Raw genomic sequence first — 20460 nt, forward strand, 5'->3', positions numbered from 1 at the left:
ACTTAAATAGGACCTACCTGACAAAGTGAAGGAGACCAAAAGATCCTCAAAAGCTATAGACATCATTCCGAGATCCAAAGACATTCAGGAACAATTGAGCAAAAAAGTAATTGAAATCTATTAGTCTGCAAAAGGTTATAAAGCCATTTCTGAAGCTTTGGGACTCCAGCGAACCACAATGGGAGCCATTATCCACAAAAGGCAAAAACACGGAACAGTGGGGAACTTTCCCAGGAGTGGCCGGCCGACCAAAATTACCCCAAGAGTGCAGTGACGACTCATCCAAGAGGTGAGAAAAGACCCCACAACAACATCTAAAGAGCTACAGGCATCACTTGCCTCAGTTAAGGTCAGTGTTCATGACTCCACCATAAGAAAGAAACTGGGCAAAAATGGCCTGCATGGCAGAGTTCCAAGACCAAAACCACTGCTAAGCAAAAAGACCATTAAGGCTCATCTCATTCTTTCCAGAAAACATCTTGATGATCCCCAAGGCTTTTGGGAAAATTTTTAATGAACTAACGAGACAAAAGTTGAAGTTTTTTTGAAGGTCTATGTCCCACTACATCTGGCCTAAAAGTAACATTTCAGAAAATGAACATCATACCAACAGTAAAATATGGTGGTGACAGTGTGATGGTCTGAGGCTGTTTTGCTGCTTCAGCACCTGGAAGACTTGCTGTGATAATTGGAAGCATGAAATCTGCTGTCTATCAAAAAATCCTGAAGGAGAATGTCCGGCCAGCTGTTCGTGACCTCAACCTGAAGCAAACTTGGTTCTACTGCAGGACAATGATTAAAAGCACACCAGGAAGTCCACCTCTGAATGGCTGAAGAAAAACTAAATGAAGACTTTGGAGTGGCCTAGTCTAAGTCCTGACCTCAATCCTGTTGAGATTCTGTGGCATGACCTTAAAAAGGCGGTTCATGTTCGAAAACCCCAATAGTGATGTGATAAAAGCCCCAAAGCGACTGAGAAAAACTGGAACAAGTTCTATAGTTTTAGCTACAAAGGTTACAGACACAACATAGTAATAATTGTCATTAGATGTTTGAGGTATTAACATGCTCCAGAGTAAATTATAAGTCATTCTCCTCCACTGGTGTCAGCCTGTCTTTCATGTGTCATGTAAGCAGCCTTCTGGCAGAAACATTTATATTTCACTAAAACATGATTTGTTTTTATTTTAAACCTCGCTGAGAAGAGCTTTTAAAAGACTGGATGGTTATAACTTACAACACATCCATCCATCCATCCATCTATCTATCTTCTGACTCGCTAACTTACAACACATCCATCCATCTATCTATCCATCTATCTATCTATCTATCTATCTATCTATCTATCTATCTATCTATCTTCTGACTCGCTAACTTACAACACATCCATCCATCTATCTATCTATCTATCTATCTATCTTCTGACTCGCTAACTTACAACACATTGCAGATAAAATAATAGAGTATGAGACACAACAAACACATATACAGCTGTTTTGTTACTTCACACTATGATGTAAGTTAGCTGTTACCATAATAAGTGTATATTGTAAGAGCTTTTCTGTTTGTTGGATGCGTTTTTTGTAGATGTTCCTAATTCCTACAGCTTTGGTAGTCAGTGAAGGCAGCACGAGGGTGCAGGGGACCAAGAGGAGGTGGTTAGTGTTGAGGGTTTGTCTGAGCACAGAAGTTAGGATTCATCCTCGTAACTCACCGTTGTTTTATTTGGCGTGGTCACGGTCGACAGTGACCAGATAATAACGGCGCCCTTGTTTTTACGAGTCGGCCCAGTTTCTTTACAATGCCCGACCGTACAGATGTTACGATATAAACAGGGTGATTTAACTTTTTTGAGGACTAACTTCAGCACCTACAGTCCAATCCCCCCGATACTAGTTACATCATATTGTTTTAATAGTAAGTGGAAGTACTGATGGGTTAGCACGCTAACACAGCTTCACTTTCTCTGACTGTATTTCTGTGTGTTTCGGCTAATTTTACCTGTAGAGGTTTCTTCAGATTGGATGTCAACTCTCTGGATGACGGCAACATTTTAACAGCAGGCAGCCATCATTCACATCGTACTGTGATATTGTTTCCTTTTCGGATTTAAATGAAAAATGACGTTGGAGTTTCCATGCAGCGAAAACTCCGGGTTCACGCTGATACACACTCACACACACACACACACACACACTCACACACAGCCAGGCAGGCTGGTCTCACTTGTTCATTTGTTATGAAGTGTCGCAATGTGTGCACGCGCACTGTGTGTTGGATGGATGTATATTCCATCCATCTAAGTAATCCTTGTTTTTTTCTTTTCCTAAATACCTATAATCTACTGATTACATGTTTTATAATATACTGTAACGGATTACAGTTGCATTTTTTTTAGTATCCAGATTACGTAACGCCGTTACTTGTGATCCCCAAGCCTGGTTATCTTTGACTAATGTTTAAATTTGTTTGATGATCTGAAACATTTAAGTGTGGAAAACATGCAAAAAAAAAAAAGTAAGAAATCAGGAACACTTTTTCACACCGCTGTATATTTGGACCGAACTGTACGATAGATATTTTCTAGCTGTTATTAGAAAGCATGAAATTATTAGCAAAAAAAAAGAAAACAGTGATTTTAATACCTAAACAGAAAATAATAACAAAGTAACTATTATCACATTTTTCATTTTAGGTCTGCATATTTGCCAGGCTTCAAACTCTTTACAAAACTGTATCCGTTAGAATCAAAACAACTGTAAATGCATTTAGTTTTTTTGTTTTTGTCCATCTTTTTGATGTTTGTTCTCTGTAAACGGATGGAAACTTGTAAATTAGAATGACTGGTATTCCATTTCCATTGTTTGTATATTCATTCCCTTTTGTGTGCGATTCCCCGTTGCAGTCCCACTGTCTATATCCAACAGGTTCTATGGAAAAACGCTGCTTAATTAAGACATGTATCTAATGACAGAGCAGACACAGGTCCCCAAACAGGCAGAAATGAGAAGAAGAATAAAACGTGTTAAATAACAGAGTGACACCAAACAGCCACTGACTGACTATTACAGCTAATCAGCTGCCCCCTATGAGCTCTACAAGTGTAATCGTTTACTGACAAAATGTCAATAAGAGTCATCAAATTCTCATTTGATCTGACGTTTGTGAAAAATTGATGTGGTAAACTAAGGAACAAGAAAACAAAAATTTTGTTGTTTAAACAGCAGCTGGACCGCTCTTATTGGTTTGCTTTGATTCCGTGCAATAAATCAAATCTGAGCAGATTGTAATCTAGCACTTTCCAAACAAATACGCCTGATCACACTACATTACAAAGCCATCACCACATGGTAGCCAGGTGATTTTAACGACATGCGTGCATGGCGCTGCTACTAAAATAGCCAATGCCTTCTTTGCCACTGAATGTGCATGGTTCAACCAGGCCTTATTGTTTTCCTATTTTATTCCTCGATTGTCGGGGAGATGGAAAATAAATTATACAAAAGAAAAGTCAGAAAAGTGTGAAAGTCGGTAGGTTTGTGAAACTCACATTGTTTGTTTGAGCACTGGTGGATTGTTTTTTGCCTCCATGGAGCAGCGACATGTGAATATCTCCCTGCTATAAACTCTAAAAGCAGGTGAGCTCCTGCTGGACTTCAGCTGTTGGATGTCGGTAGAGAAAAACAAGAACACACAGAGAGGCAGTGAGAATCCAAGCAGGAAAAGTTAAAGAGTGAAATGGAGCCCAAAGTTGACAGCGTGAGCTAGTGATAGTGAGGAGGAGACAGGTGCACAGCTATAGGAAGAAAGAAGGTGCAAACAAAAGGAGCGTTGGGGTGGTGGAGTGTTCCTTCTGTTGCCGTGGCGTCCCTCTTCCCTCCTCACTGGTCCTCTGGAGTTCTTCCAGAAAGCCCTGCTGTACTTAATAAAGGCCAGTAAAGCACTGGGCAGGGGTCCAAAACCAGCTATTTTTCCTTCCACTTCCTCAAAGCCTGGGCTGGAATTTTGGAAGCAAGCGTGTGGATAAAAGGAAGCAAGGTGGCAGAATCAAAGGAGCCAGTTTAATTTCCTTCTATCTGCTGTGGAGATTACATTTGTAAACGATGACGGATAAGTGTACGAGTGCACTAAGCCACTGCTCCGTGTCTCATATGGCTATAGTTCAAAAAGATGCCAAGTCATTCACATATAATGCTGCTGATTTGTGGAAAGGGTTACAGTGGGAATGTTTACAGAGGCAGTGTCAGAACTTGTTAGCAAGTCACAGTGTGTGTGTGTGTGTGTGTGTGTGTGTGTGTGTGTGTGTGTGTGTGTGTGTGTGTGTGTGTGTGTACCTTCAGGCAGGTTTGAAGAGAAAAAAAATAAGAAAAAGCGAGCACTACATGAAGAAAGAACAAGAGAAAGAGAATAGAGTAAGGAAGGTGGAGAGAAAAGAGACAAGGGCTGCTGTTCCTCTCTGACCTTGGCTTGGGTTTCACTGAAGCCCACATTGTCTCCTGACCTAGTTTGTAATAACATTAGCCCTCGCAAACTATTTACACCCACAACAACAGCTCTGGTTGACAATATGCAGAATGATTTCATTCATTTGTTGCTTTCGTCAACTTATCCCATAAAGCAGTGGTTCTCAAACTTTTTAGGCTCGAGTACCCCCTTTCTCTTATTTCTGTACCACCTTTGACCGACTACAACATTTTGCTTAGAAAACAATTTAAAAACAACTATAGATCATAATGATGGAATTAACTCGTGATAACCAGTGTTTGGAGGTAACGGCGTTTTTTTTTTTTTCACTTACGGGGTAATCTAACTAGTTACTTTTTACGCCGTTACAACACCGTTAACGTTACTGAACGTTAAATGCAGTGTGCGTTACATGTATTGATTGAATGCATCCCAGGCTTCACACGCAGCTGTAGTGAGGAGGTGGGTTCAAAACAAGGTGAGCGATTATGATTGGCTAAGGCGGCGCCATGTTTCATGGTAGCCAATCAGAGACAGTGTTTTTACACATGTGCCAGCACACACACACACACACACACACACACACACACACACACACACACACACACACACACACACACACACACACACACACACACACACACACACACACACACACACACACACACACACACACACACACACACGCAACCACTACAGATTGGATGAAGCAGCAGAGATGGAACTTGGAGCAGTCTGATGAAAAGTTGTCATTTTTAAGGTGACGATACAAACACTACTTTAAATGAATTGTGGTCAAAGACAAGAACGTACATGTGAAGTGTTCATTATATCCAGGAGTGAAGACTTTGTCGACATCCGTTGTAAGCAACTCAAATTTAATGAAAAAAAAAAAAAAATCAAATTTAATGAAGCACCTCACAACGACACACGCATCTAAAATATCTGAATTATTTGAGATATAGCAACTTTTTTCTTTTTTTTTTATTAACAGTAACGCAAATAGTTACTTTCCTTTGTAATGAGTTACTTTTATTATAGAGTAATTCAGTTACTAACTCAGTTACTAGAGTAACTACAACTAATTACTTTTTTAAAGTCACGTTCCCAACACTGGTGATAACACACATTTGAAAGAATCTCATTTTGTAAATAAGTGGAAAGAAACAATATTTAGTTCAGTGGTTCCCAACCTTTTTTGGATCGTGACCCCATCACTGGTGACCCCAATTAGTTTTTTTTCTAGGATCAGTTTTTGATCATGTTTGGGCTAAGATTTTATACAGTTGATAAAGATTGTGTGTTGCTTTAAATTTTCTTAAAAAAAAAAAAAAAGAATAAGAATTAAAAATATTTCAAATATTCCAAAAATTGAGTTTAAATGGGGTCCTGACCACAAGGTTGAAAAACACTGATTTAGTGTCTCCTGAATAGATTTATTTCTATAGTTTTTATCATTTCCCGTCATCTCACGCCTGGGGTGGGACCAAGACTGACACTTTATTTGTTAATTTCTCACTTTCTCTCTCGCTCAAGTACCCCCTGTAGTGCCATCGCGTAACCCTAAGGATACACATACCCCCATTTGAGAAACACTGCCATAAAAAAATCCTTCACTCTCAGATGGGCTGCGAGATTTTTTGCTTCAAATATTGTGATAACTTGTGATAACATGTTAACAGCTCAGTAGGATATTATTTTAGTAACATTGTAAACTTAGAAATAGTAATTATTGGTTACTAAATCAAACGCGCAGTCCATCCTGTCATTCAAGTATTTAGGAGCTACAGCAAGCAAGATGGGACATGCTTTTCAACAATATAAAGTTGCCATCTTCTACTGGCAGTACAAAACATGTATTTTTATACATACATTGTTAAAAAAAAGACCAATCCTGAACATGGCCTACTTCACAAAACCTGCACCATGCAGTGAAAATCAATTTGACACCAATTCTGGTGGTATAATGCTCTATTTGTGGGCTGGTCATGGTAATGCCCCTGAATGCCAGGTCACTTTCTAATCATGGTGTATGTGGGTCAGTGGGAGAAAAACAAAAGGTCCAAACGCTGCCTTGGGTTTTAGCACATTCTCATCATGTCAGCCATGAAATCTAGCTCAGAAATCCCAGCCTCTGCACACGGGTACAATCTGTTTGCAGATCTGCTTTCCTCTGAGTCCTATATGTCCAGCCTGAAGGTGTTTGTGCATCACGCGCTGATAAGAATTGCAGATTTCAGAGAAACAGAGCGCATTAGAGGGATTGTAGCCAAACACTACACTCAAAGTTGTTGCCTTGCTATAATTAGTTCTTGAAAACCTTGGATCATAAGTGACAAGAAGTTGGCTTGCCTGCAGCATTCAAACAGGTCCCACCAGTCATTATTTACTCATATTCCTGCAAATGACTTAATGCTATCTGAAGCGTTTGATAAACACAAATACATAGAAAATAGGAATATATATTTTTTTACTATTAGAAGATCATCCAACACGTCAATCTACAAGGAAAATTTACATTTTCTGTCAATGTAAAAAAAAATTTAGTCTATCTATTCTGAGTGTGGCTTTGATAATTTAGAGTTAGTTTCTTTGTTTTTTTATATAATAAATTATCAACAGCTATGTTTCAAAGGTGTTACTGACCACATCAAGTGGCAGACTTTTGTATTCTTGTCCTGACAAAATATTTTTAATCACTTATTAGTCATCCTTGACTAATGTTCTTGCCAAAAATGTTTTTGTAGTTGGTGGTTGGGGTAACTGGACTAGACAACAGGTTTACAGGTTCATCCTGTGAGTTAAACCCAGCAACTTCCTGCTAGAACCACTGGACTAAGAATCCAAAGCTTTTATTCACGTTAGATACGAATAATCTTATAATGTGAGCTTGGTTCAGGTAATCTACAGGTTGTCCTGTAATAGACCAGTAACCTCTTACATGCTTTGATCATTTTGCATCATGGCATCTCAAGAAATATTAGTCAGGGTGATCCAAGTGAGTCATATGGATATGGTACAGTCACAGTTATCCAGGTGCAGTGACCACATTGACTATACTATCATCAATCCTGTTGACTGTTTGTTCTTTTGCAATTATGGTAAGGATGGTATTTACAGTGTAGTATTCACGCAAACCTCCACCAAGCTCCACTTTGTCAGATATTCACAGTTATCTGGAACAGTGATCCTGACCCTGATACATGATCATTCACACTTTAAAGACTTGGAAGAATTTTCTATCCATATTAATAACAATACAGTAGGTCCAAATGTATGGACACCCCCATTTTTTCAGGAAATTGTGGTGAATTGCGCAATCCAGATCTGATCCGGATGAAACTCAGTAGGTTTACTGTGGAACCAACCAGACATTACTGAGTCACGTTTCATAAAGATCGATTAATTATGAAACGAGAGGAATGTTTTCGCCAATAATGAGAGATTGGTATTTTTTTTCACCTTGTCTGCACATGCTGTCGAAGGTCAAACGCTACATGTAGTGCAATCTTTTCATGACACCAATGCATGTTTTGTTATGGAAATTAAATAAATGAATTTATTTTATTGCGTGACCATTACCAGCCCTCCCTAAGAAAGGGTAAAAACCACTTCATTAAAGAGAGGGCAGTGTAATGCTGCGTTCACACCAAATGCGTCTTCTGTATGGAATCAGAACAGTATCATAATGAATGAACTCTTGCAGGGTTTTTCACGAATGCACATGCTTTGTCTCGCAGTTGTATTTCACATTCACAGATGCACAAGATCTGTTTCACAAATACTTATTTTATGCAAACTTGTAATATAAATTCTGAAATGCACACGCTCTACTGCACAAATATTATTTTGAGGCACACTGACGTCGCGGGTCAACGAACGTCACCATTGGCTGATAAAAGTCATTGACAGATTCATCAGCCAATCAGGTGTGTTTGCTTTCAGCCAATTATATGGCTTCTTACATTTTCGCCGCACTGTTAAACCAATTGCAGAGCTACTGATATGTGCACATACGCAGTGTTCAAACAAGAGTGTGGCGAAGTCTGATTGGCTGATGAATCTGTCAATCACTTTTATCAGCCAATGGTGACGTCCGTTGACCAGCAACGTCAGTGCAGTCTCAAAATTCACCGCACACATTTCTCTCACAAATACACAGAGGTTTCACAGCACAGAAGCAGTTTGTAAATGCACATTCAGCAATTTGCATTATCTGTGGATTTATATTACGTGGGCCTCAAAATTATATTTGTGAAGTAGAGCGTGTGCATTTCAAAATGTATATTACAAGTTTGCATAAAATATATATTTGCAAAACAGATCTTGCGCATTTGTGAATCTGAAATACAACTGTGAAACAAAGCATGTGCATTCGTGAAAAACCCTGCAAGAGTTCATTCATTATGATACTGTTCTGATTCCATACTTCTGCAGCACTGGACGCGTCTGCCGCACAAAATGTTCCGAAGGGTTTTGCAGGATCAAAAAATGTCCCCATGCGCGTTTGAAGCGAAGCACCGCCCACCAGCGACACATCCAACTCGGTGAGTTTCAATGCCTGCTGAAGCGAGGAGCTACGCTCCTTTTTCTCCTCTCATAAATATAAACCACCAGTGAAAAAAGCCTGTTTGATTAGCGGCTAATGCTATCCTAGCTCAGTGCTGACTTTCAAAGATGAAAACTACAGAGATAACTTTTACCTGCTACTACCACCTCCACGCCTAATCCTTCCTAGTCTGGTCCCAGTTATAAAGGCAGTCATACAGCTCCAGGTGGACACACACAGCTTCTACTCCATGGTTGAATGGGTGAACAGACCGGTGTCTGTGTTGACGGCCTGAAGTCATAGTCAGTAAAGACTCTGATTGGCTTTCGTCATGCGAAACAGTCGCAGGAGTTCAACATTTTCAACTCTTGCAAATGTGCGAATAACGAAAAATGGGGAGCGGACCGCACCGCCACACAGGAAAGATTTAGCCTCTGGGCCTATCCAATGTCTATCCATTGTCTTTGTATGTAATCTGGACGCACGAACATTTCGTGACGCATCCGGTGTGAACGCAGCATTACTCCTTGGTGAGGGGGAAGGGAACAGGGAAGAGGGAGTCAGGGTAAGAAAATGGAAGGGGTGGGGAATAGTCGAATGTTTTAAGGTGAGAATACAATGTGATGTTGTAGTTAGGATAGGGATTTTTTTATTTTTTTAAACTAAACCAGAATCAGTATATTGATTGGTATCACCTCCAAAATGTAATGGAATCTTCCATTGCATAAGGTAGGGTGACCATACGACCGGTTTTAACTGGACATGTCCACTTTTCACATCCTGCTCGGGGGGGGGGGGGGGAGATTTTACAAATTGATACAAATATTTGTTTTTTCAACAGTACCTGACGGTAATTCCAACTCAATTTGAAAAATCTAAGTTTTTGAAAGCTAATATGTTGTTCTTTACAGTAAATAGTACTAATTAATGTTTGGAATTCTGGATTACCTTGAAAAAGAAGTGGATTGACTTGAATCCACGTTTATTTCTCACTCTTATCGCAGTGCTTTCATAGGTGAACTGTGCAACATGTAAAAACTGTATTTTAATCTTCACTAAATGTTTATTTTTTAACCACAGACTAACTTTTAATGGAAGGGAATGCTGCAGCTGTTAAAAGGCCAATTTATGAACATACATGATGAACGAGCTTTGGATGACCAAATTAATAATAAACCTTTCATTTCAAGTATTCCACGTCCTTTAACGCCGTCGTTGAGATAGCTCTTAATCAGTTGCTTTGCAGAATAACCGTCATTTTTAATGAATCACTGGCTACACTTGAAATGTTGTAAGTGCCTTTAATGAATTGCTAAATAGGCTTAGACCATTAACACTGGAAAAATATCCAAAAAAAGACTGCTGTGTAGGAGTGGGAGGATAATTCACTAAGCACATCGAATTACACTTTCAACAGTTTCACATCCGTGTGCTAGGGGAACATACTGATGGCTGTGCAAGACTTGACCTATTAAAAGGCAAACATGTTTATTGTGCATTTGCCAGCTATTTTCAAAAAGACATCAAAGAGATTAGCAGGGCAGGAAATTCAAATTGGAGACCTGTGGGATGGAAATGTGATTTTGTAATTTGCACTAAGCTCTTTTTTTTTTTTTAAATAAATAAATAAATCTCCCTTTCTGTGTTTTCAGAGAACCTTAATTTACTGTAATATGTTTGTCATACAGGACCACATTTTCTAGATGAAGCAGAAACGTGAAAGAAACAACAAGAGTAAAATAGCGTCTTTTTCATTAGCCCACAACATCTGATATTAGACACCCTAACAAAACACCAGTCCATCACAGGGAAGACAATTGGGGCGACCATGGGTCAGGCGGTAGAGGGGGGGTCATCTTCTGATCAAGAGGTTGGGGGTTCGATCCCACTCTCTACCCGTCGATGTGTCGGAGTGTCCTTGCGCTATATAAATCATGTCCGTTTTCCAATTACAGCATTAAACCAAGGCTAAAGTCACAAACTTCAAATGACCTAAGAATTGTGTGGACTGTGGGGTGAAGGAGTTATTATTCATTTCAATGACAATTTGTTCCATTTTCCTTGATTTTAAAAATATTACCTTTCTATGATGAATAAAAAAAAAGTTAAGTACCTAAATAAAAATGTAACAAGGGCACTGCAAACCTCCAACAAGTGCCAATTCTCCTTTTTGTCAGATATTGGCAGTTATATGGATCAGTAATCCTGTTCATCGTACCAGAATCATTCACACTTTAAAGGCTTGGAAGACATTTTATATCCCCATTAATAATGATAGGAGGTATAAATGTATGGGCACACCCATTTTCTTACTAAAATTGCGATGAAATGCACTGTAATCTATTTGGAATAGAACGATAAATCAAAATTAAATTATATACACAATCTTTCAAGACTAAATCACAGTCACAATGATTATTATAAAAAATATTTTATTATAAAGTGAATATGAACTGTTGGAGAACCATATCCTACGTACATTTAATTTTCTCAGCGTTTTTCACTTTGCTGTTTGTTGTGTGTGCTGCAAAGTTGTGTTTTCATCTGTGATGGGGGACTATTTAAGCATTTCAAATGATGGCACTGCAGTTTCAGACATAAGTCAAAACTAGTTGCATTTGAATGGGAAAAAAAATAGATTTAGAGACCAACAAATGTTGTTATAGATGTTTTTCCCAGAGGATGGTGACGCTATCAGATGCCTCGGTAGTTTATGGCTATTGCAGACCGATCAATATGTGTGAGTCCTTTAATCAAGCTGTACTTAGTAAATCTGTCAGAAGGTGAAACAAGGTTGAGGGCATAAATCTGTCCTGCATGACCTCAATTATCACCAGCTCAGAGCCTTTTTTTTGGTATCGGCTGCTCATCGGATCTGCCTCATAACCAAAGCGTTTGTATTTCCCAGTTCCCAAAGAGGGTCTGAAGAACCAGCCGGCGTTCGAGGAGATGAGGGTTAATTACATTAAGGAGCTCCGCCGCTCAGTGGGAAAAGCAACCAACAACTCCGGCCAAACCTGGCAGCGCTTCTTCCAGCTCACCAAGCTGCTGGATGCCATGCACGATGTAAGTACCCACCTTTCTGCCTGCCATGTGTGGACGGTGGAGGACAGGCTTGTCTGGGCATGCTATGCACTCACACTCACACTCAAAACGAGACGTTTGGTGCCTCTCGAGGGCTCAATATTACAGGAAGTGTATGGTGAAAAAACGACAACCTAGGGTAACACATTTACTTAGCGCTTTAGTGGTGCTGGGGCTCTGAATAAGGGGTTATTGCATCCCTCAGGCGAAGGTTATTTTGGAAGAGGCGGTTACAGAGCTGTATTGTTAAATGGAACAGATGGAGATCAATAGCAGCTTGCAGTTCATTGGATCAGAATACATGGTGATCATCATGGAAAACTCACACAATCGCACTCATTTTCTGAGCACCTGGGGCAACGAGTGCACGGCAGAACAATAGTGTTGGACAAGCCTCAAAAGTGATGTCCATCAGATATTAAGAGACCAATGGGCAGACTGCAGTGACCCCAATTACCAGGGTAATGAGATTAGACCTAAACAATGGCTTCACATTAAAGGAGGTGCGGCTTGAGAAAAAAAAAACAGTGCTGCCCCCAAGTGGTGGGCTGATTTCAGGGTTCCCACACTTTTTTCACAATGATTTTTCAAAAATAATTTACCAAATTTCCATGACTTAGTTCTGAAACGCTAACCACTAGAGCACAAAAATGAGTGGGACTTTCCAGTGTACTAGATTACATCCAGCACGGCTAGGGGTCTCTTCAGTCATTGTTGGTATTTCACATTTGCCAGCCACGTTGCATTGAATGCACATTTTCCGTGCATTTCTTAAATATTGATATACATTCCGACCCCTGACGCTCCCAGGATCGTCTCAGCAGCGTGCCAACTAACTTATCTGAAGAGTGAATTTGCAAAAACTTGTGAGATCTCGTGATTCCCGCTCAATGATGATTAACATCTTTGCGGTTTAATATATTTTAAACATTAAAATAAAATAGGTTATATTTCCAAAACAGTTTTTCCACGACTTTTCAAGACTGGAAAATTGTTTTTTCAAATTCTATAGCTTTTCCAGGAATTTCATGATTGTGGGGATTGGAAATGAAACAGGGTTGATACATTTTGGCATGACACAGGAAATGCCAGCACGCTTGGTTTTTTTTCAGTAAGTCCATATGATTTTTCCGAAGTTTTTCATCAGAGCCACTTATATGAAATGTTTTTTTCCATCTTTCTAGCTGGTGGGGAACTTGTTGGACTTCTGTTTCTACACCTTTCGCGAGTCTCAGGCGCTGAAGGTGGAGTTCCCCGAAATGTTGGTGGAGATCATCAGCGACCAGATACCAAAAGTGGAGTCAGGCCTTACTCACACAATCTACTTCCACAAGAAGTGACTCGCAACACATCTGTGACAGAGGCAGAGTCAAGAAAACTGGAAGAGGACAAGGAGAAAAGTGCAAATCGAGGCCCAACAACGTGTCGGCCTGCACCCTGTCGTCCAGCGGCTCAGATCGGACGTTTATGTGACACGGTGTGACAGGCAAAACCAGAAATGGAGCAGGAAGGATTGGACCTGCTGTTGGCACAAGAGCTTTCTGAGCTGTGAATAGTTCAGTAAACCAAGTGTGGCGCGGAGAAAAGGACTAGCTACTAAAGTGACAGCGCACCCTCATGCACCCTCCCTCGCCCAAAGACAAGAAGACCAGTATTTTCTATGGAGATGAAGCCATATGCATTTATTAGGATAGGAGCATATTCACCTTGCACTCACAAAGGAAAAAAAATCAAACACTTGCTTTCGACAGGCCTTCACAAAGATGCACTTCAACGCACACCCGTACCAATTTATAGAAACAGTCAAATATTTACTCCAGCTTATGCAGTCGGTTACCAGTAATAGTGCTAATAGGAAACAAATGCCAATTACTTAGGTTTGCTTTGCAGCATAGCTACAACAATACAGGACAGCACGAGAAGACAGAACATGTAGACAGTATGCAGAAAAGACAATTTGAATATTTAAAGGGCTATACAGGCGTCATCATAAACTCAATATTTACATTCAATCTAACATGTTCCTTTAGGTTTGAAACCTTTTTGGGTATCGTAAGAGCCATTTAGTATATTTACATACTGAGTTTTATAAAACTAAAAGCAGAAAAATGTAAAAATGTTATGCAAATGTCCAAAGTTGAGGCTGTTTGTGTTTTAAGGAAGGAAACCTCGCCAAGAAAACCTTAGAGGCATCGTGGATTTAGAACTGCACTGATCAGAGATTTCCCTCTTTTCCCTTTGAGCAGAAAAAGACAGGAGTGCTGCAGGTTGGAAAACATAATGCAGTACAAAAACCAATTTCAGTCGGGTCTGAGGGTAATGGATTTGACTGAGGTGCAGCCATAGTAATTGCGGCCATTTGTGTTATCTCCAAAGCAGCCGTCCAAATGTCTGTTTTCAGTCACAATGAAGCGAAGCCAACCCTTTGTCAAATACGTTTAACTCCTCTTCCTCCAAACAATAATAAGCATTTACTACAAGTGTGTTGCAAGCCAGCCGTTTTACATTAAGGTGCTTACGGTAGGTTTTTTTTTTCAAAAAGGGGCAAATCATCACATGTACAGTTGATCATTCACAGTCCACATAGTACACAAGGTGGACGCTAAGCTTAAACACAGGTTCCTCTGTAAAACAGGTCATTACTCTACGATAGTTACAGTTAACAGCTAATGTATCAAAACCAAGCAAACATGTACAGGTATTAACAACTTGTTAAACACATTTTATTCAGCTCTTGTATAGAACATGTTTTGAGGTACATGTGGATGAATGTTGTTTGATTAAGAACAGATTTTTATTTTGGTACGATTACGCTCCCAATTGTGAAAAATCAAGGGTTCAAACTTGTATTGCTTTAACGACGACAGATCCAATCGGTCCATCTAACCCAGTAACGTCTCTCCTACCCCACTGGTTTCTTACAAATGCTACTGAAAAACGGAGGGAAAGAAAACCTAAGTTTGTTTGTTTTTGCAGTGTGCTTTTGTGCCCTGAGTGTGTATTTACATGGGTGTGTGAAGTGAGTTTGGGATTATGTTTGTGCGAGTGCGTGTTGTTTCTTTCCCCCGTCAAGCATGTGCACGGTTGATCTGCTCTTTCAGCATGTGCATTTTGCATTTCTGTTATAGGATTAACCATATCCTATTTCCACATTTAGATTTGCACAGAGGAGATACAATGTGAAATGAGGCATTAGTGCAGCTAAGCAAGAATTGTCTGTTTCAATAAGCACCCATGGTGATGTGAGGTAAGACTTTCTGAATGGTCATCCAGCCAAAAGTGAGAGAGTGTGACATCATGAGGATAGAGGGCTGAATTTGGGACCTTTTCTTTGTGCTGGACATCAGCATCACATCTCCCTGTTGTTTTAACTGTTTAAAGAAGACAAGAGTCTTTATACTGAAGTAGTTTCCTCACGCCAATCAAGTTAGAGCTGCTGGAGATGATAGTTTTTTTTTTAACATATAATACATTACAGGCCTCATCGATCAAAATGTCAAACATATTTTGCTCAAACAAATGTAGAAGGTTGACATTTCTGCTCAAAAGTCTGCTTTGATCTCCACTGTAAACATGAGTTATTGACATTGCATTGTGGGATGTGGAGTTCCGTAGACGGATGCATAGAAGTGTTTTTACTTCATTCTTACCATGATTTCTCTTGTTTCTCAATCAGCGAGACATTCAGTTTTTGCCAGAGTTGGATCTTTTCGTTCACAAACCGCAAAATAAATATCCTCCATTGTTTTGCCACAACTTCCAGTTGATGACAACACCAGAAATAACTTAGAGTTTTTTGGGGACGGAAACATTAAAACTGATATCCGGAGTTTCTGAGAAATCTATGTTTATGTATCATTCTTTGGAAATGTGAAAAAATACCTAACTATTCTTTTACTATGGTCTACTGCCGGTGGTCATTCATATACATTAATGTATATAAGTCCGTCTTTCATCCTATAGACCCCTATACAAATGGGAACGATCGTCGAGGCTTCGACTTGTTATGTTCCGCGATGCACATGCAGAAAAGTAGAGGCGTGGCTTCTGGTAGATTGCAGAAGCAGGGGGAGGAAGTGGAGCTGTTGAGGGCGGGACATCAAGACGTCCTCTCAGAAACTCTGGATATCAGCTTTAAATAACTGTAAGAATGCAGTAAACACACTTCTATGGATTTGTTTATGGGACTCCACATCCCACAATGCAATGCGCAACACTTTTCCGACGTGTCAATGACCCGAGTGTTTACAGTGGAGATCAAAGCAGACTTTCAAGGAGGAATTTCAACAATCTTCATTGGTTTATGAGTATATTATCTTCATTGTAATGATCTATGAGGCCTACACTATGTTTTATCTGTTATTATTAAATTAGCACCTTGAGCAGCTTCAAATCAAAGATCCAGTTTGATTATATTAACCAAACTTGTCAATGAATCTCACTTCAAAGTAGAAATACACTTACTGTAAGTGGGAGTGGGCAAACTTTTCGCTCCTCAATGACATGTGGTTTTTAAACTTGAATGGTGGACCATCAGTAGATGAAAAGGGAACAAAATCATGCATTGTAGATAAAGTTTTGACATATTTTTTAAATTTGTTGAAAACAGTTCTTCTTTGATTCTTTAATTCGTCAGATGTCCAAAATCAGGCCCTTTTTTTTTTTTTTTTAGGGAAGATTTCAAATTGTCATCAGTTTACCAGCCTGGGTGCTATGATTGTTCCATAGCACCCAAAAAGTTCAATAAAAGTCATAAAATGTACCTTTATCGAGAGTTAACAGACGCTTCCTTTGAAGATTTCATTATTCCGTTTAGTTGTTGGGGATCTAATGAAAGGACGAGGTAACGTCCTTTAGCGCAGCTTTGTACGTGACACTCACAAAATCTGCTGGACAGAGAAGAGTGTCTGGTTTCATTCAAAGTTGAATTATAATAAGCTATTAATATTAGACGTACTAAACAATAAATCGATGAAGAAAACACGTTTTATTTAAAGCTATAAAAAGTAGTCAGTGCAGGCCGTGTTATGAAAAGTAAGCCGTTCAAAGGAAATGAAAACCAGGTGAACTCAGTTGTGAATCAGAAGGCAAATCCCGGCAGCTTTTAGCGCTGACTCATGACTCTGACAGCATGTTAATATACTCAGTAGACAGGTTTTAATTTACCGTCTATCACCCAGAATACAAGATGTATCACAGCCAATGTCAGAGGAAGACCCGTTCAGTCCCATTATTGGCCTTGCACTGGTTAACTGGTTAGCACAGATGATGGGTCCAGTTAGAAAATTCAACAGGCTGGATTTGGTCTGTGACCCGAAGTTTGCCCACCACTGCTTTAAAGGACTTGGACTCAAAAAGCTTTGATTATTTTCTGCAAATATTATTATTTCTTACTGGAAACAGATTTACCAGCTTTTTTTTTTAAGAGTTGCATGAATACAAAATTACATGAGGTATCTGATCACACCACATGGTTTATATATCCTTTAGATGTCCAATTTGATCAATACGTGCCTGTTTGAGGATCAAAGGAACTAGTAAATAGAGAGCCTGCGTTTATTTATTACATTGGTGGTGGGATAAATAAAGCTTTTTTTGGCAGCTTCTAATTTTTTTTTTCATTATTTTTGTTAGATCCCGCAATCAATAGTCAGCTATTCAGAGCTAAATATTATTGCACTGTCTTTAATCAGAAAGACCTCATTTTACGATCTTCTTCCTCTTTTTTCCCCCCTTTTCTGTCCTTTTTAAAAGAACATGTAAAAACAGACTGTCTACTGGTTCACAGGATGAATGGGAAAGTATTTTTGAGAGAATTATATTTTGCTGGAAAACAATATTTAAGTACTTTGTCTAAAAAACAAGACCCTTTTTGTAAAATGAAATGTTATTGCATGCTTTTTGAACAGATGTTTACATTGTATTTAAAAAAGGGAAACTTGTGCCTTTTTTTATCTCACCTGATTTACGGTTTCACAGTATATATTGTAAATATTACAGCGAGTCCTTATGTTGGCGATAATATAAAAAAAACAAAAACATTTCTACTTTTGACCATTTGTTAGAGAACAACATGTTTCCCACTCACCATGTTTTGTGTGTTGGCTCACAGAGAAGACTTTACAGTAAGTATTGGCACCATAAGGGCCAAATAAAGAATTAAATGTATAATACATTGTGAGAGATTTATGGAGTTATACCTGAATGTTAGAGAGAGTACATTTATTATCTTCTTCGAAGTAAAACATTGTGATTTTTTCAATCTTGCTTTTTTTTTTTCTTTTTTGTTTGTACTTAAGCATCACTGTTTATCACATGGCTCAATGAAAAATACTATTTCAGGTTTTCTGACAAGACATATGACGTAGTGGATCCTCGATGCTCACCTTAGCGGTCAATAATCGCATATTTTGCATGTAATGAAATGCAAAGACAAAAACAGAAATTGGACCCCAACATATCCAAAAGCAAAAATCTGACAGTTATCGCAAAGAATTATAAGACCTCATTACATCCTTTAAACTTGCTGTAACGTTTTGCATGCAAGTAAACTTCCATTCTCTCCCAGAGAAACTCAGTTCACTAGAGGCGGCGTTGGTGAGGGCTGAACAAAACAAGATTGAACATCCAAAACACAAAACAAGCGAGACAAAGTCAGGACAGCTTTCTGCAGCTCTTTTCAAAGGAAAAACCTCTGGGGCGAGGCTGCCAAACTCAGGGGCCAAATACGGACCAGTTTAAGTTCAAGTGGGACGCAGATTTTTCCAAAACTGTTTGTTTCCTAGTTACGTAAAGCACAATAACCAACAATATCCAAGTAATAGATGACAGATATCAGTCCCTACAGGACTGAAAACTCCTTGAGTTTAATTTAGGGAACATTTGTTGGATTGTTGGTGAAAAATTAACTGCAGAAAAAATGTAATTTCATTAAATTAAATCTAATTATTTGGTCATTTAAACATGGACTTTTGCTTTCTACATCATCTTTACTTTCTCCTGCAGGCCAAATTGGATGCTCTCAAGGGCCAGATTTGTCCCCCGAGCCTCGGGTTTGACACATGCTCTTGGATTATTATGTTTCGGTTCCTGAAAATGGGAAACTTTTCCAGATATAAGACAAGGCCAAATTTGAAAAGAGAGGAAGAGCTCTTCTGTTAGCACACCAACCAAAAAAATAATAACAATACCGGTAATCATTCAAAGTCCTACTGATGCAAAGAAGCATGTACAATAACTTATCTTGTGTGAATTAATATGCATTTGTTTTTTTCTCTAAAGTGCTTTTATTTGCTGCTTAGAAATAAGGTGCTATTTCCATTTAATATGATTATCATTATTGCATTAAAACCATGCAGTGACCCCAGCATTAGGACATGAGCTGATGTCAGAGGGACAAATATGTCACTTTCCAGCCATGTTTCAGCTTTCCTCGTATGTCAAACACACTGTTCAGTGTTTGATTAAGAGTTTTGAATCAGCAGCTCCAAACCCCCCCCCCCCCCCCCCCCCCCAAAAAAAAAAAAAAAAAAAAATCATCCCTCACACAAGGGAGCAGCGTTATCTTTCAAAGCTGTATGCCTCTGTGTTAGCTTCCCCTTTTGGGCTCCAATGACTCAGAATTTGTCCTACTCCTGTTCCACAGTACACTTTTATGTCACTGTGTCGAGTCACATTATTTACTTTTTAACAGGAAAGAAAAGGAGTGTAGAAGGAAAGCCATATCTCTAAAGCCAAGGCAGCACATTTATTATTGATAAACCCTTTCCCCCGTATCCAAAAAACTGACTTTTTACTCTCTGTAAAATATTTCTAAGCAATCGGTACATACGGTAAACTTTTTTCCCCATAAAAAAATAAAACTTTTTTTTTTTTTAAGGCAGTTACTTCTCCATATCACAATGCAGATAATGCCATACTTGTGTTTGCAAAAAAAAAAAAAAAAAAAAAAAAAAAAATTATTGCAAGATTTTATTAAAAATGTTGAACTGATATTTGGACGTGCTGTGATTTTTGTTTTGTACGTGCTGGATGCTTCATGTGAGAACTGATGTGCAGATGCTCCAAAAGAAACAAAAAGTGCTTTTTAGTTGTTTTTTTTCCCCCTGATTTGAGTTAATTTGTAACAGCTGCATTTTGGGGTTTGTGGACGATGATGAAGTCTGGCAAAGGGAAGGAAAAAAAACAAAACAAGATGCAGAACAGGTAGAGCAGTCAAAAGAACAGATGACGAAAGTCAAGGACAGGATGTTTGAAAATGATAGAAAAGCAAGCAAGCGTGAGACTGGTACTGTAAAAAAAATAAATAATCACAATTAACCTTGTTAAAAGCTGAAATTAAAATACGCTTCCTTTGCCAAACT

At 38.9% G+C, this 20460-nt stretch overlaps 1 protein-coding gene across 2 annotated transcripts in view; it reads left to right on the forward strand.

Moving 5' to 3' along the window:
* The window catches only part of nr3c2 (nuclear receptor subfamily 3, group C, member 2), a 109206-nt gene extending 89605 nt beyond the window's left edge, over positions 1-19601 (forward strand). The window contains exons 8-9 of one of the 2 annotated variants that reach the window (XM_028448332.1): positions 11922-12079; positions 13282-19601. In XM_028448332.1, coding sequence (XP_028304133.1) covers positions 11922-12079; positions 13282-13437 — 314 coding nt within the window. In that variant the 3' untranslated portion in view covers positions 13438-19601. Of the gene's footprint in view, positions 1-8901; positions 9012-11921; positions 12080-13281 lie in introns of those variants that run through there. The other variant, XM_028448403.1, reaches the window with a different exon arrangement.
* Positions 19602-20460: the final 859 nt, after the last annotated feature.

Source organism: Gouania willdenowi, chromosome 1 (genome assembly GCF_900634775.1).
Source record: "Gouania willdenowi chromosome 1, fGouWil2.1, whole genome shotgun sequence".
In the NCBI taxonomy this organism is placed as follows: domain Eukaryota; kingdom Metazoa; phylum Chordata; class Actinopteri; order Blenniiformes; family Gobiesocidae; genus Gouania; species Gouania willdenowi.